Below are 24,126 nucleotides of genomic sequence, written 5' to 3' on the forward strand. Positions count from 1 at the left end.
AACTACTACTAGTATCCAGAAATTTCTCCATTGCTGCTACACGTGAAAGCGTGTATTTTTAGCCCTTTCCCTGCCCACACCATAAAATAGCGCTGACGTGCCTTTCTCTTCTTCCCATATTTTACTACCGCCTTCTAGAATAATTCCGTTTCGATAATATGTAAACTGACGGCTGCTTCGCGTTTGGAGAAATTTATGGCATGTTTACTCAGTTGAAATTAATCGGAAATAAGGCCTACGCAGAGGATGCGCGTGCCAGATGGCAAGTTTATAGGGAATTTTCATTGTTTCGTGCCCGATTAAATATCAGATATACTTCTTCGAATCAATCACACGAACAAGTTTTGCTGCAAATCGAATTGTTACTCACGCGCTTTGTATTTAGAGCAGCGCAAGAGTGCCCTCTCGACAGAAGGAAACAGAGAATTGCTGTAATTGGCTTACAGCGAGGCAAAATAGTAGAAGTCGGAGCTGTGCAGGTGATCAAAGCAAAAAGTGGCAGTCCGAAGCAGGGCTGCAAAAAGAGCCGCTCGACGGTGGGTGGCTTTTTGCTGAATTCGAATTGGCGGACACAAAGCCGTTTTTGATGTCGTCCGCCGGGGGATTTGCCCTGTGAAATGGCACGTGCTGGCCAAACAAACGCGCGCGCGGCAGCAGAGTGAAAAAGAGCGAGAGCATCACGCCGAGTGCGTGACCAAAAACAACAGATTCCGGACGCGCACGCCGGATAAATAATTGGTATTTTGATACCGGGGTGGCGGACGCGGTCAGATGGTCGGCGGCGTGAATCTCATTTGAATCAGCGCCGCCGGCTCTTCGACTTGGGTCGGCTCGAATGTATCGCCATCGCTATTATTAGCCGCGCCGAGTATCCGGGAGAGCCCCGACAAAGTTAGAACTCGGCCGAGATTCTCTTCTCTTGGCTCTCTTGTGACGAGTCCCTCCTTTTCTCCCTATCGCCGTCGCCAATAATCACATGCAAACCAAAGGCCCTTTATCGGCCTGGATTAGACCTCGGCCTCATTGTGCCAGTTCGGAAACTTCTCGCCACTTTGCGGGTCTGAATTCAGGCATTTTGACCGCATACCCCGTTAAACTTTGTAATAATTAATTATTGATTTTTGAGACTAAAACGCAAATTAAGTACACTCCTTTTTTAATTGTGTGTGCTCGTGCCAACAGGGAAAACATAAAAAACTCTCCCTTCGTTTGTTAGGAAGGAAGCCAACCGTCCTGAGAGTGTTTCTATAATGAAATTTCGTGGTTTGTACCCTGTGCAGTTCGTTGCCCCCGCCAAGTGTTTAGAACTGAGAATGCCGGTCGTTAGAAAAAGAGAAAAAGCGAGCTTGCCAAATGAGTCATGTGCCGGCAATATTTTTCTTCTTAAACTGAATTGACGAAAGAGACGGATCTTTGAACCCATTTTTCTGCCGGGAGGGGAAATCTCGACACGAAAATTTGTCACTCAATTTATCAAGTAAGCAAAGGACATAAATTCTTTAATCCGATTGGAAATTCATGCTTGAATGATATCAATGTGCCTTCTTTGATTACAATATTAGTAAATTTGACTTTTTTACGTCTGCCCAAGTCTCGCAACACCCTTCTGTTTTCTTGGCTTTAACCCCCATCGATTTCGAGCGTCCTTCAACACTTCTCCATCGGCGAAACAATTCAATTTCAAGCCAATTTTCCTTGGGTAAAATTTACATGCAAGCAATTCTGAGAGTGAAATGTATGCCGGTTGAGCTGAAATTGATTTTCTTGCCGGCGTCGCAAAAGCTATTGCTCAAAGAAAGCCAGCTCACCTCCAGCTCCCTTTCTCTGGTTGCTGATAAAATAAATGAAAGTACATACATAAATTTGAATTACAAGTCTCTCGACGTAAAGAGCTTTGTGCTGGGCATGGAAGCTGTATATCTAAAATTCCATTTAGCCTGCCCTCGTCGCTCTCGCTCCGCTAGCTCGCAGGAAGGGTTGTAAAAATGAGCAAAATAAAATCCTCATTGGTGTGTGTGTGTGTGTATGGAGCCGGAGGACACGTGACAGTTTTTTCCGCCCTTGACTCGCTTGTGCTGCAGCAAAAGTCTTCATTTATCATTTTTCGACAACGGCCAAAATCGCGTGTTTGACATACATATATTTTAATACAAGTCATAACGCCCTGCCAGAATTGTGTGTGTGTGTGTGTGTGTGTGTTATTATTAAATTTTCCAAAGCAGAAAAAACGCCCTGCAAAGTTGCCGTAAAATATTTATCACTCAGAGTTTAAGTGCATGAGCTGTTTGATAAACTTTATGCTCGGCGTCGTACCTGATGGATAATATTGCCACAGGAGTAAAAAATGAAGCCGCTTGTGATAAATGTGCTTGCCACACTCGGATATTTTTGTGGAAATGTGACGCACGCGGCTCACATGTCGGCGAGCTTTTCCTGGGGAAATGGATTTGAATTCTAAAAGTTGGCTTTGAAATTTGAGATTCTATATTAACCATTCTTAATGCAGAGAGGCATTTGTTAAATAGGTTAATCTGAAATTTAATTAAAACTCTCTGTATCGATTTCCACTTCCTGAAAAATTTCTTAAAATATTTTCAACTGGTTCAATTATTCAAACTTAGGTCTCAGGTTTTCAATTTAAAACAAGTATATTTTTTAAATCTCTTCACTATGATAATAAACTGATGATACTTTAATATCCTCTTATGAAATTTTATTGCTAATAAACAATGTCCGGGGGAAGCAAAGCAGGAGTCTACAGATTAATCCACAAAAGTCTTGCAATTTGTTAATTACGCCACATGATTTAACTGAGCAAAAAAATGTAACTAGCAGTCGTAGGTCTATTTACACGTTCCTATATTAATATTTGAGGATATTTTAAAAACTGAGTTAGTGAAAATAAATTGAAAGGGTCATGACCAAAGGCAAAATCTCCGTGAAGAATAATTATTTTTTCAATTAAAATACGTCCTGGGGGTAATTTTTCCAGTTTTGTGTGTGTTATTGAATTTAAAAAAAGCTTGAAATACAAAACCCCACTGTGGTATGTCTGAGAAAGCGAGCTGGAAAAGCCCATTTGAAGCAGGGGAAATAAAAACCTCTGGACAACAAGCGACGGAGCAAGAAAGTGCCAGCAGCGACAGAAGCGTCGCTGGAATTTTTTATTCATTTCCACGCACACACATTGTGCGCAAGGAAGCGATTTCAGGGAGTTTAAATTGTATGGAAATGATGATGAAGCCGAGCAAAAAGTACTTTGTTGTGTAATGTAAAATCCGTCACCTCATTTGGGAACGCGTGTGTGCTGCTCCACTGGCCATCGCCATTCGTTTGGGTTTTATTTGCGGATATCAAAATTGCTAATAAATCAGCGGCGTATGCACAGTGGACGCCATTTAATTACGAAATTCGGGCGCACGTGATGCTTTGCGGACTGCATATGTACACACTGGTGGACGCAAAACTCGTCGGGTGAGGATCATAAATTACACGCACGCCGGGCGATATGATATTTAGATAAAACCCTGATGCGCAGCGTCGTTGGTCATCGATGTACAAACAAAAAGCCGGGTGGATTTAATAAGATGTTAATTTCACCAACGCCCGTTGCAGGCCGATGTAATATGGAAATTGGCGCAGCATACGCGTGTCGCTCTCCCGTTTTTTGTAGCGCAACGTTTTTTATCGTTTCGAGTGGGCACCATTCCTGTCTCGTAAAATGCAAAACCACTTGTACACAATAACTCAGCATTAAGCTGAAAAGTAATAATGTTAATGCACACCGAATAAGGGAAAAGTATTTAAAATACAAAATAATCCGGGAGATTTATCAAGCCTGCCGCTGCCTTGGCAAACGAAATATAACTAACGAAATTTACACGACAGCGTGTTTTATCAGCAGAGCGCTTTGTTCGGCTTTAAACGAGTATTTTCGCTTTTGCATCCTGAACGAGATATACATATTACGTCAAAAGCTGCTGTTGTCGCAAATCAAATGAGGAACAAGAGTCTGCTCCAGTGAATTACGATCGCATTACTCTGGCCTAAACAATTATACTAAATTTGAGTCAGCATAATAACAATGCTTTTTGGTTTTATAGCCAACAAACATGAAATAAATTTAGCACGCCAAAATCATTACAAGATTTAATCTAACGATTTCTGGCATATTATTTATAATTGAATTTTTAATTTTTTGAAAATGCATGACCGCATTCCTTGAGTACAGGAAGACTCCTCGCGAGTGATTTATCGTATTTCTATTGCGAAACTTACAAAGGGGGTAAATATTCCAAGCTAATTAATAACTTCTACATCAGTTGTTCGCGCTTCGTTAATCTGGAACAACATTATGCAATAACATTGCATTCCAAAACCATTAATTAACCATTAAAACTGTTGCTGCTAGCTGAGTAATCCAATTACAAGTGCAAAACTGGTGTATGGAGATGTGCTGATAACAAGCTCTCTGCCGCGCGTTTTGCCACACACGCGCAATTAAAGCAAACAGCAATGTGCCGTGCACTCTCTGATTAAACATTCCATTCGGAGCTCAAACGAGCTCCAGGTAGTCGAAATGAACTTGCACTTGCAATATTCACCAGGCTTTCTTGTTTGTGTTGCAGAGTTGAACGACAATGGAGCAGTTCGAGCAGCTGCTGACGTGTGCCATCTGCCTGGACAGATACCGCATCCCCAAGCTGCTGCCATGCCAACACTCGTTCTGCATGGAGCCCTGCATGGACGGCCTGGTCGACTACGTCCGGAGACAGGTCGGTAAACGGACGGACAGGGTGAAAAGCGCACGTCGCGAGCCCCCTTTTGAAACCGGCCAACGCAGCGGCACCGAAAATAAAGGCGAACTCATCGAAAGTCTAGAAGCGTCGCACCGCTCTTGACGCTAATCTACTTCAGAAAGAGATTCGCGTGTTTAGGGTACCGCATTTAGAAGTGCGTGGGGCACTGTTATTGTTGGATAAAATTGGCCTATTTCTTTTCACTGTCGGAGATTCCACTGCCATTCAACTGATTTTAATTAAAATGACCGTCCAATTTCACCGCATTCTTTGAATTAAATTAATCGGGCAGTAACGAAAAATAAAATTAGCTCTTGATAATTTTGCCACTGAAAATTGCCTGCAAATAAACGGCGTTTCCTCTTTAACATCGTTAACAAGGACACTTTGAAGTTAAATTTTATTGTTTATCCTGTGGAAACCTCCGTTTTTCTAATCATTTAAGTCGCTCAATGTCTGACAGTTAACTAATCGTGTTATTTTTAACATCGCAGCGGTTGCCTCGAACCATTCGCTCGATTGCTTTAAACTGACAAACGCCCGTGCCTTTGCAAAGAGATTAGCACTTAGAAGCTCATTACACTACATGTCCATTATCGATTCCGCATTAAAATGCCAATGGCTTTATCCTAATAGATCATGGCTCGAACAAATTGCCACGCCATTGTGCCCATAAAATTGCCATCACGGAAGAGAAAGCAACAAGGATATCGGACATCGGCCTGCTTAAGCGATTGCATCAAACGCGGATTACGATAATTGGAGCGTGTCTTTTGAAAAGCAAAACTGTCGGACACTAATTTGATCGAGTTAAAAAGCTAGGCACGGCTGAATTTAAACATATAAACATTCGAAATATATGCAACCGGCAGGATCAGCTTGTTGGGCGCGTTGCCTATCAAAGCGCAAATTGGATGCTCTAGCGGGATTTGCCAGACGAATTCGCGCAGACTCCAACGCCAACGGACGAATGCACTGCACACTCGCAAATAATCCTGCCTCTTTGAGCCGGCATATTATTTATAGAATGAATGCGAAATGATGCAAACAGTCGGTCTCGCACGCATAAACTCACGGCGAGTGCTCTGCATAAATACCCAGACTGGCCGGCTATTTCTGTGAATGCTCTTTTCCAGAGCGACGTGTGCTACGGCCACTTGCGGCTCATAAACACTCTGGCCCCCTTCCAGCTGCCTGTCCAATTGCATTACGCCTTGTCGGCCGGTTTATTGTTTGACCGTGGTCACTGCCGACACTTACACGTGTTTGCAGGTGATAAATCAAAAGTGCATAGACCGTAAATCTATTGTCAGCCATGAATCAATACAAATTTGCATTTGCTGATTGCAGGTCAAATGCCCAGAATGCCGTGCAGAACACCGCATCCCCTACCAAGGGGTGCAAGGCTTCCCGACCAACGTAACCCTGCAGCGGTTCCTGGAGCTGCACATCGAAATTACCGGCGAGCTGCCCGACCCCAACAGCAACCAAATAATGGAGCGGTGCAACGTGTGCTCGGAAAAGGCCTACTGCTCGCTCTGCATGCACTGCGAGAAGAAAATCTGCTCAGACTGCAAGGAGGCGCACATGGACATCTTGCGGCGCGAGATCTCGCGAATTAACAACCAAGTATGAATATCATTAGCAGGGCTGCGTTAATTACTCGCGGTCTCCACTGAAGCTTGCCTGGGGCTGCGTTTTACGATGAGCCACTTTAAATATTAAATGCGTTCCCGCCAAGTCTAGCATAACTTTCTGTGCGCTTCTCCAAAATTAGCTGCTTAAATAATTTTCTTCGTCTTCAGAAAGCCTTTTCACAATATGCGTGTTCATTGTTTGAGGGAAGTTAATATTTAAATGCTAACAAGGGCAGATGATTTAATGCAAGCACATTAATAATTTTATGTAAAGTAGCTGAAAGGGAAATCAATTGACAATTCATAAAATATTGCAGATTCGCCGCGGACTACCTAGGGTTGTAGATGCAGTCGCCATGGTGGAGAAAAACGCTCAAGGGTTGGCCCTCAACTGTGCGTCAGTGGAGGGCGAAATCGACGAGATCCACAGACGCCTGACCAAGGCTCTCAAAGATCGCACAGACTACTTGAAAAACGAGATAGACCGCTATCTGACAACCGAGGCGCGCAACTTGACCACGCTTAAAAGCCAGCTGGAGCAAGAGCTGTCTAACATCCAGGCCAATTGCGAGCTCGCAGATAAGCATATGACGGAAGCCGTTGATTGGGATGACTGCGAGCTGATGGACACAAAAGATATTTTCCTAAAGACTGTCGATTTCATTAGAAATTTTGAATATGAACAAAGCGACTACACGCGACGAGCCCGCTTCATTATGTCGCACGACCCCAACACCTTGGTGGTCAACGTCAGCAATTACGGAGAACTGGCCATCAACATGCCTCAGCCCTTCGGAGTAATGGGCTCAGGCCAGGGCGGAAACCAGAGCAACACCGGTGGCCTGCAGCCTCCCTCGGGTCCTGGCCTCATGAGAAGCAAGAGCGACCACCGCTTGGCCTCTCAGTTCAGACAGCAGGAGGAGCAGTACTACTCGCGAGGTGGCGGTGAAGCTGATGACGCCCTGAACGGCAGGAAGTTTGGAGAACGGCCGCAGGGCAACAGGTACGGCCGCAGGAACGAGGAGTACGACGACGATACCGAGAGCAGACGGCCATCTCGCTACAGGTCTCGTTTCACGCGCCACTTGGACAACCCTGACGACGACCCCGAGCCCGCTGGCGGACGATCTGTGCGTTTCAGCGAGGAGTCTCCGTCCCAAACGCACATTCCGCGCAAGGAGCGCGAACGCGTGCTCGACACCGAGGACGTGTCCAAGGGGCCTCTGAGTGGAATCACCCGTCTTTCCGACTCACCAAGAGTCATGAAGCGCCTCCAAGAGACTGAACTGAAAGATAAGAAGGCTAAGGAACCTAAGCCGGTTCCTGTTGCGCCCGCTGTTGGTGCCAAGCCGCCAGTAGCCGGTCAACCAGCGAAAAAGACCTCTCGGCAGGTCAGCGAAGAGGATGAAATCGCCAAGATCAAGAAGCAAAACAAGGCTGAAGCGTCAACCGCAGCGGCTGGTGCCGCTGCTCCCGTTCCAACGGAAACGCGGCCATCGGTCGACAGAACAACGGTCCGCGAAGAAGAACCAGCGAGGAGACCAAGCGAGGTGCGTGACGATGAATAAAAAATATACCAAATTACTACATAAATAGAAAACACGTAGCTCACCCTTAAACGTAAAAACATTGTTTGTGAAGAAACGTCTTTCTCTATCTATTCATAAAAATGTCCCTTGTCCAATTCATACAAACACTTGAGTAAGATTAACATAAACAACACGACCACCTTTATTAGAGCAGTCTGTGTGCAAGATCAGGTGTTGCAGGTGACGGCTTCCAGCGACGCCGAGGAGTCAGAAGAAGAGGAGGAACCGTCCAGCCCTCCAAAAGCTAGCGAAACCAGCTCAGCGGCCACCGTGAACAACGCTTCAGAAGTCGAGTCCGAGGAGGAGAGCGATTCAAACACCAAGGCTCGCTCTGCCGCCACAGCTGCGACCACCACTGCCCCGACTTCAACTGAAAAGCCGAAATTCCAAAGCAGGTTCCTAAACACCAACCGGTCGTCGACCCCAGCCGCACCCGAGCCAAAGAAAGAGAGCTCAGAGTCCGAATCTGAGGAGGAAAGTGAGTCAGAGGACGACTCTGAGGACGAAACGACGAGCGCGTCGCAGCAAAAAGGTTCAGGCATAAACTCGCTGCTTGCCAGAAGTGCACAGGCCAGGGAAACGGCAACCACACGAACTCCTGCCAATGACAGTTCGTACATGGGGGGTAGGCGTGCCTACAATGCCGGACGTGAAGAACAAGCGAACAAGTACGGAAGAAAGCAAGAGGAAGAGACACCGTCGTCGCGGTATGGCAGCTCCGGCTACACGAGCCGGTTTCTTAATCGCAGCAAGAGCACCGCAGCGTTGTCGCCAGAGGACGAGGATGGGCCTTCGGGAGGCAGTTTAGCCTCGAGGAAGTACTCGACCGAGGACAAGTACGGATCAGGGCGCTCAAGGTATGAGGTTGTTGAGTTTGAAAATTCTGGGGATTTCATGAGCAGCTTGAAGCAAACCTTTAAGTTGATTGTCCGCGCGTACATGCTTTATCAAATTTTCGTAGCTATCATAAACACGTTGTAGCTTTGTCCGCACACACATTTCAAAAGTCATCCCATTTCAATTTTGGCTGTGTTTTTGTGTCTTTTTATTTATTTTCCTTTAGTTCTTGTGCGTTTGGTCCATTTTTTCGCTTACCATACCGCCCAAACCATAATGACAGCTGTTGGGTACAAAATTGGCTATATGTCCGGCAGGTACGGAACATCAGGTGTAGGCTCAAACTCGTCGAGTGCGCTCGGCGGCACCTCCGAACTGTCACGCAGCAGGTCGACGCACGCCCTCAAGTCCCGCGAGAACTCCCCCGAACGGGGAGGCGCCGCGAGTGGCGCGGTCAACGGCGAGAAGGACGGCGCAGCACTGAGCTCGTGGGCTCGCTACCTGAAGAACAAGTACGGCAACCGAGCCAAGGAAAAAGAAGCTGGCACTGCGGGTTCCGGTGCCAGCGCCTCCTCCACGGCTGGCTCTGCGGCGTCTCGTCGCCTTTCGCTCGGCTTACCTCTGCGTAACGCCAGCCTCGATCAAACTTCTGACGACGACCAAAAAAACACGCCTACCTCCCCCACTTCTCCTACAGTGGCAGCCGGTTTCGCAAATATCCCTAGAAACCAGTACCTGCAGAAGAGACGGCAACAATTTAAGATCGGAAGTCGGGGGAGTGAGCCCGGTTGTTTTACTTGGCCGCGCGGGATTGCAGTCGGGCCAGACAACACGATTGTCGTGGCCGATTCAAGCAATCACAGAGTCCAGTTGTTTGACTCGAACGGAATCTTCGTCAAAGAATTCGGAGCGTATGGAAGCAGTGAAGGAGAGTTCGACTGTTTGGCCGGAGTTGCGGTCAACAGGATAGGACAGTTCATCATCGCCGACCGATATAACCACCGCATCCAAGTGCTGGACCCCTCGGGGCGCTTCCTGAGGGCGTTCGGCAGCCAGGGTACGGCTGACGGAAGATTCAACTACCCTTGGGGCGTGACCACCGACGCCTTGGGTTTCATTTACGTCTGTGACAAAGAGAATCACAGAGTTCAAGTATGATGCGATCCGCCGTGCTCGAATATCAATTTTACGCAATTTTCTCGGTTCCTAGGTTTTCCAATCAGATGGCACATTTGTCGGCAAATTCGGTAGCGCCGGCAGCAAACCTGGCCAACTGGAGCACCCACACTACATAGCAGTTAGCAACACTAACAGAGTGATAGTGTCAGATTCGAATAACCACCGTATTCAAATATTCGACGTCAACGGAAGAGTCCTTTCCACGTTTGGAAGCGAAGGATCTGAGGAAGGACAATTCAAATTCCCGAGGTAGGAGCGCTGCAAGGTGGACGTCCGGCGCGAAATTCCACTGCAGTCAAATAATCTTTTATCTTTCTCACCATTAACTCTTCATTTGCATTTGTTTAACTCGACTAAAACAAAACAAAACAAAAAACTTTTCATCATCACACGTGCTTTATTGAAACCCGCGGTACGCTCTGTGTTATGCTCGCGCACATGAAATCCCCAAATCTTTCTTGGAGTCTCTGGCAGCTCTGTGTCTGTTTAATATCCAATTCGTCTCAAGAATAAAAAGAGTGCTTTCTGTAATCATTTACAGAAGAAGCTCAGCATCACCATTTCCAACTCCACCTCTTACCCCAACATCGTCATGCAAAACTGAGCCTAATTTTTCAAGTGCTGCTGCCCACCCTAGTAGCGTCTCTACGCCAGATCCGCCAATTGCAATGTTGACGGAGGTAAGCGGCACCTGCGTCTGCCGAAATTAAAGGCAACAGGCTGCTGCCCCACCCCATTTTCGTGTCGTTGCACGCTTTTGATTCACGATTAACTGGAATACTATTATTTAAGCAACATTTTGCTTCTTTTGAGGAAATACTGAAAACCCAATTAAATCGATCACAAATTCCAGGATCGCATTATGGAACTGACGTAATTTATTTTTTGTTATCAATGAAAGCGCAAGCATTTTTCTTCCTGTTTTAACCTTTATTATCCAAGCATCAACTAGTCGCAAAAAATAAATTAAGCTTTAGTCAGCAGTCAAATAATTTACAATAATTGTTAGAAAACACCCTTTTAAAAATAATATTCCTTTAAGCTAATGAGGATACAAAACCCCTTACAATTAGCTTTTTTATTTATAGTATTTCCTCTTAGTTTTATTTTTGAACTTATTGCATTCTTTGCAACCGTTTTTAGCACTCATCTCATTTTAACAATAATCAAATCCACAAATTTTCATAACAAAAAGGTTACGCATCTCTAATTTCACGTAGATGTTGGTAAAAACTAATCGCTTGATTGCAAAACAATGCCATTGATTAACGCTAATAAACAATTAATTCGTGCCAGACATAATCTTCACTGAAACCGTCCCAGAAATAATCGGCTAACAAATTAGAGGCGATCTCGTTGAATTAATACCTCATCCCAACGCACTATAGATAACGCTAGCACATCGTTTTGCCACTAAACGCAAAAGCCAGATCACGCTATGACATGGTTTATCGTGTCTTTGATAGGGAATTTCCCTTCGTGGAACAAAAATCTCATAATCAACTCGATTTTAGCAATAATTGGGCCTCGGGGTACCTAGCTCGCGAGTCTTGATTAGTTGCGCGCGATATGCCTGGTTACGAGGCAATTTTTCAGACGAATTGGGGCACGCTGTGTTAAAAGCGCCGCTGCTGAAAAAATTGCCTTCGCGTCCGATGGCCGTGTCAATTTCAAACTCGGCCTGTATCAGTCAACAGCTGTGAATAATGGCAATCATTATAGGATTTTCATTATTCGCCCAAAGGAATCAAGCGAGCACAATCTGCCGACCACCATTCCGGATAAATTAGCTTTCAAGAGAGCAATATCGGGTTATCCCTTAAAAAAGATTCTGTTTTTGTTGCAAAACATGCGATTTCCCGAGAGCAATATAAATTTTATGATCACTTTTCTTGTTTGGGATTCCGATTTTATTTCGTGTCGGGCACACTTCAATCTAGTATGGATGCAAGATGAGATCGCTGCGGCTGTCAATCACAAAATCACGCAACGCCGTGGTGAAAATGGGGTCAAACCACTGCTTCTTTTAACTAAATGTCTTGACGACAACCATTGGCTTCGCGGCCGTTCCAACCCCTCGGTCCTTTTAAGACGCCAAACACGTCCCAAATTACATTTTTGCACATTTTCTGCGCTACGGTCACGCAAAAAGTTGCACCGTGCGCGTCCTTCAAAAATATACCCGAAAGAGCGGAAAACTCACTGTGGTTGTTACAATTACACAAAGGTTTCCGGATCCCCTTATACTCAGATGCTCTTTCAGCCTTGGTGGGAGCTGCTCTTTTACCCCGAGCTGCAACGTCGTATATTAAAACAAATATTAATATCTCCAGAGAAAGAGAGGGATTTTTTACCATCGTTTATGATGAAAAGTTTTTACGAAGCTCCCTTTAATAACGTGCGCCAGCTAACGACCATTTTCCTGCCCCAAATTCAGTGTGTAATGTCTCAAGTGCGTCCTTAATGCACTGCGAGGAAAAAGTGAGAAAAAAGCATCATGATTTACACGCAAAAAAATCCACATGATGTAGAATTGGAATTTTTAATTACAATTACAAATTAATGTTTTCTGGCCCTTAATACAACAAAAACAAGGTCAATTTGGTACATACTCTAACTATTTTTCCATGGCAGAGGGGTGGCGGTGGACGACCAAGGCTACATCTGCGTCGGGGACTCGGGCAACAACCGCATACAGATCTTTTACCCAGACGGGACGTTCCTTCGAGCGTTCGGGTGCTGGGGCTCGGGGGACGCCGAGTTCAAGGGACTGGAGGGAGTAGCGGTGATGTCCAACGGCAACATCTTGGTGTGCGACCGAGAGAACCACCGAATCCAGGTCTTCTAAACAGGTAAGAAAGTAGAAATTTAGTATTTGAATATAATTTATCTTCAATATTTAAAATCAAAAGGCAATTTTTATTACATTTTATTGCTATTATCACTATAAAAGCTGGTTGAATAAGCTTTGAAGTAGGATATGTGTTGATTAAATATTAATAATTTAAGCAGCTTTGATCACCATGCCATTTATGAAATAATGTTGCAGTAACGACAAGTTCTAAATGGAAATTTCCAAACGCTCCATAAAATCGAAAATTGTGGTGCCAGCGGTAGTAATTTTTTTTACGCCGAACAGTAATTTTTAAATTTGTGGCCCTGGACATAAAACACCCTCAACCATTCTATAATTGCTAATCCATCAGCGAGCTCAAAAGTAGCGTTGAGCGAATTAAATTATCTGGAAAATACCTGCCCATTCAACCCCACGCCACGTACAATTTAACGACTTTGCTCCGCCAGTAAAATTTTACTGCCCCAATCGTAAAAATTCAAGCGTGCCAACAACTAACGACCAATTCCTCTTCCATTCAATGATAACGGTTAGATGAATTTTATTCTATCATAATGTCACGAGGTAATATACATATATACACAGAGAAAACGGCTTCCAGTTAATTAAAAGTTGGTTCGAGAGGAGCCGCGCGAAACAACTCCCCTTCAAGATGTTACACTCCCACACGATTTGATGATCCACTCTCCGGATGCCAGTTGGCTTAAACGCAAGGAAAGAGGACAGTAATATAATTATGCAATAAAGGAAGCAAAAGTTAACCTCGCTCGTGGCATGCTATGTTAATTACACTGCTCGCGGTGAATTCAATTCAGTTAACAACCGCTTTGTCCTTTGTGTGAGGTGGAGAACAACCCTAATTGCGTTTCAGCTGTCCACGTGCTAGCCTAATTAATGGGCAATATTATATCGCAACCATATATTTATCGGAATGCCAACGATTGTCGCAAAACGGCAAAAGTGCAAACGTCGGCAGGTAGTTGTTGGTGTGTTTGACGCTGCATTGTGCAAATGTATGTGTCCGATCTCGTTTTATGAACTTTTAGGCCAATTGCATGGCTTGCATTTTATTCAATGATAATGTTTGGAATGATATCGGATCATAACGTTGCATGTACTTTCATTGTAATTGGTCTGGTCTATGTGTTGAATAGGCTAGAAATGTTTTATAATTTTTTCAAAGTTACACTCTTTAAATGTAACATTTTTATCTATTATTTAACCTCATCAACACTTCGGCATTCCTATTTACCTGTAGTCGATGTCATGCAATCTAGAACAATCTATAAGTATAATTGATATCCAATAATTAATTTCAAAAATTACTTCCGTCAAAATGTTTTAAAAAAAATTATTTTAAGAACCAAACTAACAAAACAATTATTTGAGTCTGCTATTCTCCAGAGGAGGAGGTTTAGAACTAATTCTTAGTTGCTCTCAATGCGTTGCAGGATGATGAGTTAATTGAGTTGTGGTTAATTTTCGCCCACGCGGGGGGTGCACTAATTAAATACCCGTTCAGCAGTCCTGCTGCGAAATTTAGTGCTCAGCACGGTTTGTTGCGCGCAGGAATTCGGCTCAAAAACATTGCGGGTTAGCGAGAAATACACCCAAGCAGCGAAATATCAGTGGATCATAATCGGAGCGCCTTCATTGAATAAAGAGCAAGTTGTATCGTCTCAAATTGTTTGGTCCTAACTTTTAATGAATCGAACATCGATTTTTCTTCTAAATTCGAGGAAGTTTGTTTTGCTGGCTGGCTGGCTTGCTGACAGCGGGGACCGCCTGAAATCAAATTAGACGCACGGGGCGGACAACATTGTTGCGGTTCGGGTCTTGCTGTTTCAGGGCTCGTCTGCTCTCATTTCCTCCCAATTTCGCCGAGAATTTTTCAATATAAACTTTCACTAGGCAAGTTTGTTGTGGTGCGGCTGCTACGCCGAAATATGCAGACGGTCCGCCCGAATATTTCTTTCTGTGCACTGTGAACGCCTGCCTGCCAGCTATGCGGGAAATTTTATTATTGTTCTCCGCTGACCAAAACTTTTTTTTAGAGCTGAACATGCAACTCCTTTCAAGAAAATCCCTCGAACACTGTTCCCTCAGGCTCGAACCTTTTACGTCAAACTCGAAAAACGTATTAAATCACTCAGAATTTATTTAAACGTGCCAAAGAAAGTTCTGATTTTGCAGAATGGAAATGTAAGTAGCTGACGAGAGAGGCCGGCAAACTCGCTGCTGTCAGCACTCTGAATTTGAATTTGCTCTCTGTGCTCTTTGGACAGCACAACAGAATGTTTGCAGCGGAAAAATCGCCGTTTTCTTTCTTTTGTTTCGCGCGAGTCCCTTTGATTATATATTCTGCCAAAAAACAAGGGTCGTGACATATATGACACAAATAAAAGTTCTCGTTCTTAACGAGCGTCCCGGAAACAAGGGCATAAATAAAAAAGTTGTTTCAAAGTGACGAATTTTGTATTAAGCAGTCCATTGAAGATTAACAATGAGACTCCGCCTTTCTAAAGCACTCCAGTTGAAAATTCGAATGAAAATACTTGGCAGAGAAAATTGTCAAGCTATTAAAAGTCATTTTAACGGACCTTGCTCTAGACAAAACTTCTCGGTTTTAACAGTTTAAAAACTTTCTTTAAAGCGTCTTATATGCGTTCCATTAAATAATCAGACCACAGAGTATACTACTTTTCATTAATTAGAATGCAGGGAAAGTTTTCCAATAATGCGCTCTACTCTAGTCACCCTACCTGTCACGAGGCTTTTTACTTTGCTGTAAGTTAAAAAGTTCATGTACTCCCAATCATCGCAGAGTTATATACGTTTTGACGCAAGTACTGATAGCATTGGATATGATGTGTATCCTGTCGTAATGTCGACCAAGTTTAGAGGCTGAAATTTTTGACTCGACAATAAAGCTAGTAAAACATTTTATAGAGCGAAAATCAATAGCGAGTTTTAAAAATTTTATAGTAAATATTTGAGAAGAGGAATCGATCGACGTGTCATATTGGACCTTCTGAGGAAAATGAAAATATTTTCCAGAAGAGTTTGTACTGGGCTCTGCAACTTTAATAAAACAAAATGCCTAAATTTCTGAAAGCAGAGTGCATTCCCTTGTTCTTTAAACTGACCCGATTTTTTGCAGTCTTCCTGATAAAAAATAAATTAATTGAAAATCAAGGAATCCTTGTCCAAGTGTCAAGAGTCAAGAACGAAGTTAGGTTACCTGTTAGTCAGGACTGCAAATTTGGATAAGTTATCTGAAATCATAGCTTATGCTAAATGGTAAAATAGCTCAACGGGCTGGAAAGCGTGCCGGCGCGCCGACTAGCCACTTTCTGGTTTTCGCACCTATCCAGCTGTATGGCGTTTCAATCAAATACCTCGGTGCGAAGAGGCGAAACGATGGCCACGAATTGGACCCAAGCTCCTTTGCGGCCACTCGGGCCCCATCTTATCCGCTTGGCGGTTTATTGGGACTCGGTGAGCTCATAGCCCATGGGATGTTCTGAGCAGAGGTTCAAGAAAAAAACTCGCATAACTCGCCACATTTCAAATTTTACCACCCCGTAATTTAGCATCATTGACACGTGTAATTCTTTCACTTCCAACTAAAAACCGTTCGCATAGTTAATTTTTATGTCCTGGTTGTTTCATCATTTATTTATTCTAATTTGCCTAATTTTTGCGCCTTAAATGTGCGAGATATAATTAATTTAAAGGTCTTCTGAAGCTATACAATACTATACGCCCCTTTTAATAAGTTTAATTGCTCTACAGACCGACATCGCATCCTTTTTTAATTTGAAATTGGTGCCTGTTGAATAATGCAAAGCCGTTTTGTCTGCGCTGAGCGAACGCTCAAAAGCAAACCACGAAAACACACACGAGTGCGCGCATTTTCAGCAGTACCGATGGGGAGCCGAGCGAGTATTTAAAAAAACCGAGTCGACCTCACCAATGTAAATATAACAGCAGCGGGGGAAATTGGACAATAGAGAGCGGTGGAGAGGCGGCAGTCGACTTTGGCAAGGAGCCACCAGTCGACTCCGCGTAGTCTTCTGCAACATGCAAAATACATGCTTGAAATATGGTGCCGCTACTTAGGTGAGCAAGCACTAAAGGGAATTTTCCCTGCGCTCTTTTAGCGAAATGAGACATTGTGACAAACTGCGAGGAAGCTTATTTCGCTCGACGAGAGAGGCGAATGAGAGGGCGATAAATGTAACTTTCAGCGTTAGCAAATTAACGCGAAATAGTTTCGCTCCAATTTGAGTGACTGTTCGTTAATGAAGTTTTAAACAAACGCGTCAGAATCTTCTTACATCGTGCTTATTTACATAAGCCGAGTTATTTCCAGACGCCGGCTTGTCTATAGGGCAAAAACAACATGCCATACCATGACGATGCATGTTAACATAAATAACAGTAGGTTAACCCACGAAACATGCGCGAAATGAAGAGAAATTGCTAAATACAAGATTGAATGAGACACAAATGCTCGTACCATACACACTCTCTTATGAAAAGTTATGGCACAAGTTTTTCAATATTTCTCGAGCTTACTTGATCTCATCCTTTTCCTTTTAATTTTGACTGCCTCCAAGAAAAATATCCGGCGTTGACTCTGACCGCGGAAAAGAGAGAGCGAAAAATAAATTGCATTTCATATCGAGTTACGTATAGAAACAGCAGCAGTCTAGCTTAAATATTGACACAGTCTCCAGTCACTCACTTTTTCATATGGGCGCCTGTGTTATTGGAAGGCGGCTTCATAAATCCAGCCCTTCATTTCTCACGAAATTATCTTTCGCCTTTGAATTCGCGGACTTATCCCATACTCGCCCCATGGGAGGAACAAGTCAATTTATTCGCTCTTTTTCTCTGAATAGTCGTCGTCTCTTTGAGGCAGAGGGAAATTTTAATGGAAAACGCACTCTTGTTTACAGACCAGCACCTGGACGAGTGTTCTTGGCAGAAGCCAACGGAGTCGCCGGCGGAACGTCCCTTGCCAATCGCAGAGGCTTAACAATAGGTCAAAAACTCCAGCTGGACCACGCTTTAAGATCCAAACCCAAGCACCAAACACCCTCGCCCACAACAGAATCATCATCTTACTCCACGTGGACCCTTTGAGATAGCTTCCAGACGAAATTCTCCTATTGTCAAACCCTTGACAGCAGCAGAGGCACGCACACTCACAAACACCATATTTTCGCAATATCCCAAACGCTTTTACTAACGTAATTGATTCAAATCTTCTATTTTATGTTGTTCTTCGCACGTGTGACTCCTGTGATCACTTGTAATTATTGGAGCCGAATTAGCACATTTTATATATTTTTCAAGGAACTGAGCAGAGCCTTTTTGCGATCATGGACTTTTTTTAAATTAGCGACCACAGGAGTGGGAAATTACTAAACACCACGCCAGACTGTCTGGCGTGAAACTTTAAGGGTAAATCATCGCTTCAACTGCTCACAACACACGTGCTGCATTGTTGTAAAAGTTCCTGTAATGATTTCACACACCTGGAAGCGAAAAGGTTGTGTTAGGCTTTTTTTAATTATGATCCACTGTAATTTGTAAAAAAGTTGGCCAAGTTCTAATTTTTTAGAACACAAACTGGTGCAAACTTTTCTTGAGTTATTCTAGTCGACGCGAATTAATTGATTGAAATCCCTGTACCCCCACCTTTGTTTTGTTTAATGACTCCCATTTCAAAATTATTAGCTTAACTTAGGTGAAAACTTGCAGCTGTTGCAATATTGTGTCATTTCGTTTGCAAACATTGTTTTTCTTGGAATCAAAAATTCTAACTGACCGAATTAGGAATAGTGTGAGAGCTTCTGTAATTAATGAGAATCGCGCTCCAATATAAAAGCCATCAAAATTAACCACACTAAAAAGAGCGTTTTATTTTCCAAACAACCTGTCCACAACATAGAGATGCCAAAATAGAATTGATATTAGCCAAGTAAAAATAACACATGTCAGATCAATTAAATTGATTAAATTATTAAAAGTAAACAACTACTATGAAAAGTCATGTCTTAATTTTTTATTGCGCGAATCTTAATATATTTTCCCATACTTTCAACAAAATATATCATTACAGCTGGCAAAGGTGGATTAATAATCGCTTAATTTATATGCACAGAAATTTACTGGATCATAGCGACATACCCGGCTTAATAATCTTCTCTCGGGATTATAAATGGGATAGAGATAATCTAGGGCGGGTGCAACATGTAATTTGCAAATACGAACGAACAATAAAAGTTCGTGATGGAAGATAAATGAGAGGAGCAAAGAACACGAGAGCGTGTACGTTCACTTTATTACGAGCCCCTGCACAAGTCAAGGAGTATGCAACCGGGATTACGAAGACGCTCACACGGTTGCCTGCGCTCCACCAGTCAATAGGCCTTGCCACACCCACATTACATAACAACACAGCTGACACACTCCAGGCTTCAAGCAGCAAGGTATTATACAGCTCCAGAAAAATAGATTTAAACAATTTCAGCTGGCTGTCAGATTTTTTAGAGTTTAATACGCCTATCTGCAGAGACCATTTGACCTTAAATTACGCTTTGATAATTTTGTCTATAAAGCTTTGCTGAAAATTATTCTGTGACGCAGTTAGTATTTTTTCAAATGTCTGTTTTGCCAAATCTGTGAACTTTGAACCCATATTTTGCAACTGCAGATAAGATTGGTTTCCATTTTACATATCATTTTATGAGGTGTCTCCCACTATTTGAATAAATGCTTCTCTGGTAATTTCAGTTTAATGGCCAAAATTTTGTCTCATGCTAGACCAATTTTAAACGCAGGCTACAGAGCGGTTAGAATGGCTGCAACTCCGAGTGCTCCTTTGTCAGTAGACATAAGTGGTAAAAATTTTGTCAGATCTTAGATAGTATAAATATGATCTGATTCTGGATTTAATTATTAAGGAATGAGGATTAAATATCTCGACAAGAAGGAACTTTTCTTGGAGAGTGACTTGGCTTGCAGGGAACCGATCGGGCAATTCAAAGTCTGGTTCGATGAAGCCTGTAAAACGCCGGGGATATTGGAGGCCAACGCCATGTGCCTTGCTACTGCCTCAAAGTAATACAAAGGCGGAAAGTGGATATTTCAATTAAGAAAGATGTGTTTTTCAGAGATGGGACACCTTCCTGCAGATATGTGCTGCTCAAGAACTTTGGCAAGGAAGGTTTCCGGTTCTTCACTAATTATTCAAGTAGGAAAGGGAAAGATCTGGTACTAAATAATGCCTCTATGACTGAATTCGAATTGCAATATTAATTATTTTAAACAGGCTGAAAATCCGAAGGCAGCGCTAACTTTCTACTGGGAAGCCCTGAAGCGATCAGTAAGATATTTTGAGTTTAATGATGCTTAGCTGAATCTTCTTCAACTAGGTCCGCATTGAAGGCTTAGCTGAGAAAATAAGTGCTTCAGAGTCTGACAAATATTTCCATGAGAGACCTCGCGACAGTCAAATTGGCGCCGTCGTAAGTCATCAGAGTACAATTATCCACGGACGAGAAGAGCTGGCTGCTCGCGAGAGAGAAATCACTGCCCAGTATGAAAACAAGGAAATTGACCGCCCAGATGAATGGTGCGTTAAATAATACTGCTCTAACAAACGACTTCATTTTAAATAGAGGCCGTTGATAAAATTCAAAGTGCCTAATAGTTTTGAAACAAATTGAATCGTTTTTCTGTTGCACAGGGGTGGCTACTTGGTCGTTGCAAACAAAGTTGAATTCTGGCAAGGTCAAAGCAACCGCGTGCACGATCGGATTGTTTTCCGTAAAGCAGATGCTTCTGAAGCAAATGGGGAAACAACACACCTTGGAGAAGATGGATGGGTGTTTGAGCGACTAGCTCCATAAAAATTTATTGTGTGATACATATTCATTTTATTTTTTGTGCATAATCGCAAGTCTTCCATTAAAGATAATGCACACTATGTAATTAAGTTTGTTTCCTTAATTTTAACACAATAAATGTGCGCTTGATCTGTAATAATAGAATTTTGTCAACTGACCTTTATTTGAGCCCCATCATAGCCAAGTCAGTTTGAGAATTTCCCGGTTAAGACCTATAAAATTAAATTTAGAATTTTAAACATGGACACATTAAGTTGATTAAATTTGGCTCAAAAATAGTAAAACAGTTTAGCTGGAACATTAAATGAGAGAATGGCAGAAAACCAGTGGGAAATATTGCTTATATTCAGTACTGAGATTGTAGTTAATCAGAATAATCAGTTTTCAGCAATGGTGATTTAATTTACTTTCATATATATATTTATAATGAAACCCAGTGGGATAACACAGCTGTTATTTAATAGGGAGATTTATCAACATTCTGGAATAAATTAACTAAATCACTGCATCCCTTTAATTTTTGTATCTAAATTCACCAATTTATTACTTTGTTTTGTCTGTTTTGTCATCATTTACCTGCATCAAATTTCCACACTACTTCACTCTTGAAAACTCCATCCGTTTCCAGAGCTTCTTCAAATTGTCTTGTGCCTCCACCTACTCCAAAGTAGTACGTCTTGGCAGCAACATAACTAAATGATATCATATTAGAACATCTTCTTCACCAGTAAAATATGAATCATATTATTACACGTGGCCCTCTGGTTTGAGAAGTTGCTTGAAAACTTTTAACAACTTTTTGTAGCAATCTGGATTGTATATAGTTTCAGATGTGAAGATTAGGTCATATTTTACATCCTGCACCAGTCCGCAGAAAGATTCCCAGTCACCAGAGAAATATCGAACTTTGTCCTCCACATTGACACCAGGGAAATTTAAAGTCACATTTGGCCTGGTGTAATATTTTATGACTTCTTCGTTCTATAAATTTTAAGCGATCTATGATGTGTATTATACATTTTAAATTAAAAGTTTCTCACATAGTCTTGAAAGTGAACTTGCGATGCCTCACACATCAAGCAGGATATTCCCACAGCTCCTGAGCCACAACCAAGATCCAGCACAGCTGAATCTTTTAATTTCTGCTGTATGTTGGATGGATTTGACAGGAACCCTAACAAATCGTCTGTACATTCCCAAACTTTCAAGCCACCTTAAATGCAAAAATTATAATTGATTATTAAATTTAAAATCCTGCTGCACGTTCAAATGTGCGTTAGAGCGTGATTAAAACAACGAAATAATTATTAAAACCTTCATAAAAAGCAGGAATCAGGTCCGAATTTTGAGATTCAGCAGATTTAACACAGCTTTCCTCATTTTCCTCTATTATTTTTAGTACGTCCTCAGCAACGCCAAGTTCCAAGGAAATTTTTCCACAGGTGTGAAGATATGATGATGGTAGTAGAGGATCACAATTAAAAACCATCTCTTTAGCTGGCTGCCAAGAAAGGTCACTTGAAGAATCTAAAAATGAAAATATTACAAATCGTAAAAATCTGGAAAATATTGGTCGCAATCGTCGCAATGTTGTGTTGTGCTACACAAACATGTCATAACATTTTAGTGATTTGGAAACCGTGATCACTAATTGATTTATTACCGCAAGTGTCCATGATGTCAGGCATTCATTCGCTATCGTTCAGAAGAATGCCGTAGCCGTAGAGCCAAATTGTCTACTAAAATTAAATCCAGAAAAGAGTGATGAGAAAATAAATAAGCTGCGGCACTGACCTGTCACCGGCACAGCCACCCGTCAAGCATGTGAGTAAAGTTTGTCAACATACAATTCTGCCAACATAACCATACAACTATCAACAATTTAATTACAAAAAAATAATATAATGCGTTCGTAAAAGAGAGTTATGCTATGGTTGTAAGCACATACAAAACTTAAAAAAGTAATGAAAGTTTCCCAATTATGAAATTATGACTTTTTTAGATCTTTGATAATCATAAGAAATATTAAAATATCCATCAATTGTAAGAAACTCTTAACAAGTTTTTCTTTCAGCCAGACACATCCATAATAAACCGAGAAGGTGCGTGGCGCGAATTAAGAATAAAAAGTTTACCATACTTTACGCCGCTTAATCTTTCTCCTTTTTTGAAGTCGATGAAAGTGGAATTCCCAATAATCTCGCCCTGAAAATGCACCATTGATTACAAGAAAATCGACACGTTCCAGAATCTTGCCATTATTGGATTCTTTTATTACTATGATATATAAAGATCAAAAATGTTTTAATGGATCCATATCAAGTGACATTATATTTTTATCTCTTTTTAGATTCAAACTGAACTTTATTGTGGATGTGGTTCAGCAGAGCCTTTTTACCACAAACATTTCCACCTATGCCTATCCAGAAAAAATGATCAAATTAACTCAAATGAAAAGTAAAAGAAGTAGGTTGAGGCTGAGGCAATCTTTAAGACATCTTGAAGAATATTATTATTGTATTTTTTATTTTCTCTTGAAACGCGCTTTATAGGTTTAAGCTTGCTTTATACGATTTTCAAAATTATTTTATTATAGATTTGCTTTTTATGAGCAATCATCAAATTCAAATTCTACTGCTTCCTCCCAAGGATGAACCGTGTTGATGCAGCCTGCATATTTCCAAGTATTATGATCTATGTCTTCTGGTGCAAGATCTGCCCTGATGTTCACCAGTCTTTTCTCAATCAGCGACTCTTGTTCTAAAATCCATTCATAAGTAAACTTCTTCCCCTGAATTGCGTCTTGGTAGTCATCAAGATGGTTGCGTTCAAAAACCTCTTTCAACTTGTGGGCGTTCAAAGCGTTGCAACTTCCAAAGACAGCGACTCTGCTTCTCTTCATTTGCTTCAGTTTTTGCTGCGCCTCTGCGATCGAATCTCTGTGAGACACAAACCAGCGTTTGTACAGGCCTTGGTTGCTTCTTCTGACCACCTCAGGTGTTTTTGGAACAGACGAATGCCCACCAGCCAGATCGTCAGAGAAGCGAGAAGGCCAAGTGCCACAAGCTGCCCAATGTTGCGCATTTGACACAACAGTGTCTGCGTCAGATGACTTCTTGCGTCTATCCGCAACCCTCACACGCAACATTGGTGCTATGTTCGCTCCAGTGCTGCCCACAATCCAATTTTCCATGGCTAATTTCATCCTATCCTGCATCAGCTTTTGTCTGAACAAACAGTTGTAACGCGTTTTCGCCCTGGACCGCAATCCAGTAACGTGATCCTCGAAAGCACTGTTGGCATCTCCTC

The 24,126-nt window shown here is 42.3% G+C and overlaps 3 protein-coding genes across 8 annotated transcripts in view; 2 read left to right on the top strand and 1 right to left on the bottom strand.

Annotated features, from left to right (window-relative positions):
- Positions 1 to 18,819, top strand: part of tn (thin) — a 29,567-nt gene extending 10,748 nt beyond the window's left edge. For 3 of the 5 annotated variants that reach the window (XM_065485506.1, XM_065485508.1, XM_065485509.1), the window contains 8 exons: positions 4,629 to 4,775; positions 6,150 to 6,428; positions 6,754 to 7,986; positions 8,197 to 8,882; positions 9,180 to 10,014; positions 10,073 to 10,290; positions 12,676 to 12,893; positions 17,860 to 17,997. In XM_065485506.1, coding sequence (XP_065341578.1) covers positions 4,641 to 4,775; positions 6,150 to 6,428; positions 6,754 to 7,986; positions 8,197 to 8,882; positions 9,180 to 10,014; positions 10,073 to 10,290; positions 12,676 to 12,889 — 3,600 coding nt within the window. In that variant the 5' untranslated portion in view covers positions 4,629 to 4,640 and the 3' untranslated portion in view covers positions 12,890 to 12,893; positions 17,860 to 17,997. Of the gene's footprint in view, positions 1 to 4,628; positions 4,776 to 6,149; positions 6,429 to 6,753; positions 7,987 to 8,196; positions 8,883 to 9,179; positions 10,015 to 10,072; positions 10,291 to 10,582; positions 10,722 to 12,675; positions 12,894 to 17,859 lie in introns of all 5 variants that reach the window. The other 2 variants (XM_065485510.1, XM_065485511.1) reach the window with 2 other exon arrangements.
- LOC135940574 (histidine protein methyltransferase 1 homolog) lies at positions 18,290 to 22,636 on the bottom strand. The gene is made up of 7 exons (XM_065485512.1): positions 22,619 to 22,636; positions 22,481 to 22,553; positions 22,132 to 22,344; positions 21,858 to 22,030; positions 21,569 to 21,798; positions 21,394 to 21,509; positions 18,290 to 21,029 (listed from the first exon to the last, which is right to left on the bottom strand). Exons 2-7 carry the CDS (start codon positions 22,503 to 22,505, stop codon positions 20,992 to 20,994), a joined length of 795 nt encoding a protein of 264 aa, XP_065341584.1. The 5' UTR covers positions 22,506 to 22,553; positions 22,619 to 22,636; the 3' UTR covers positions 18,290 to 20,991.
- On the top strand, positions 19,274 to 20,902 carry sgll (sugarlethal). Of its 2 annotated transcripts, none has more exons than XM_065485513.1 (7): positions 19,274 to 19,398; positions 19,703 to 19,809; positions 19,873 to 20,029; positions 20,083 to 20,182; positions 20,241 to 20,294; positions 20,344 to 20,543; positions 20,658 to 20,902. In XM_065485513.1, the coding sequence occupies exons 2-7, from the start codon at positions 19,707 to 19,709 to the stop codon at positions 20,818 to 20,820; spliced, it is 777 nt and encodes a 258-aa protein (XP_065341585.1). In that variant the 5' UTR covers positions 19,274 to 19,398; positions 19,703 to 19,706; the 3' UTR covers positions 20,821 to 20,902. The 2 variants fall into 2 exon arrangements, with proteins under 2 accessions (XP_065341585.1, XP_065341586.1); XM_065485514.1 differs by having other exon boundaries at positions 19,301 to 19,398; positions 19,750 to 19,809.
- Positions 22,637 to 24,126: the final 1,490 nt, after the last annotated feature.

This window comes from Cloeon dipterum, chromosome 3 (genome assembly GCF_949628265.1).
Source record: "Cloeon dipterum chromosome 3, ieCloDipt1.1, whole genome shotgun sequence".
NCBI lineage: Eukaryota > Metazoa > Arthropoda > Insecta > Ephemeroptera > Baetidae > Cloeon > Cloeon dipterum.

What these genes read in the sequence shown, in the direction of transcription:
- sgll (XM_065485513.1), top strand. Translation starts at nt 19,707, where the DNA reads ATGGCCAAAATTTTGTCTCATGCTAGACCAATTTTAAACGCAGGCTAC. An exon ending in TTTGTCAGTAGACATAAGTG is followed by an intron (nt 19,810 to 19,872) that starts GTAAAAATTTTG and finishes TTAATTATTAAG; the next exon opens with GAATGAGGATTAAATATCTC. An exon ending in TGCCTTGCTACTGCCTCAAA is followed by an intron (nt 20,030 to 20,082) that starts GTAATACAAAGG and finishes TGTGTTTTTCAG; the next exon opens with AGATGGGACACCTTCCTGCA.
- LOC135940574 (XM_065485512.1), bottom strand. Translation starts at nt 22,505, where the DNA reads ATGCCTGACATCATGGACACTTGCG. An exon ending in CTCAAACCAGAGGGCCACGT is followed by an intron (nt 21,510 to 21,568) that starts GTAATAATATGA and finishes GATATCATTTAG; the next exon opens with TTATGTTGCTGCCAAGACGT. An exon ending in AGTGTGGAAATTTGATGCAG is followed by an intron (nt 21,030 to 21,393) that starts GTAAATGATGAC and finishes TTAATTTTATAG; the next exon opens with GTCTTAACCGGGAAATTCTC.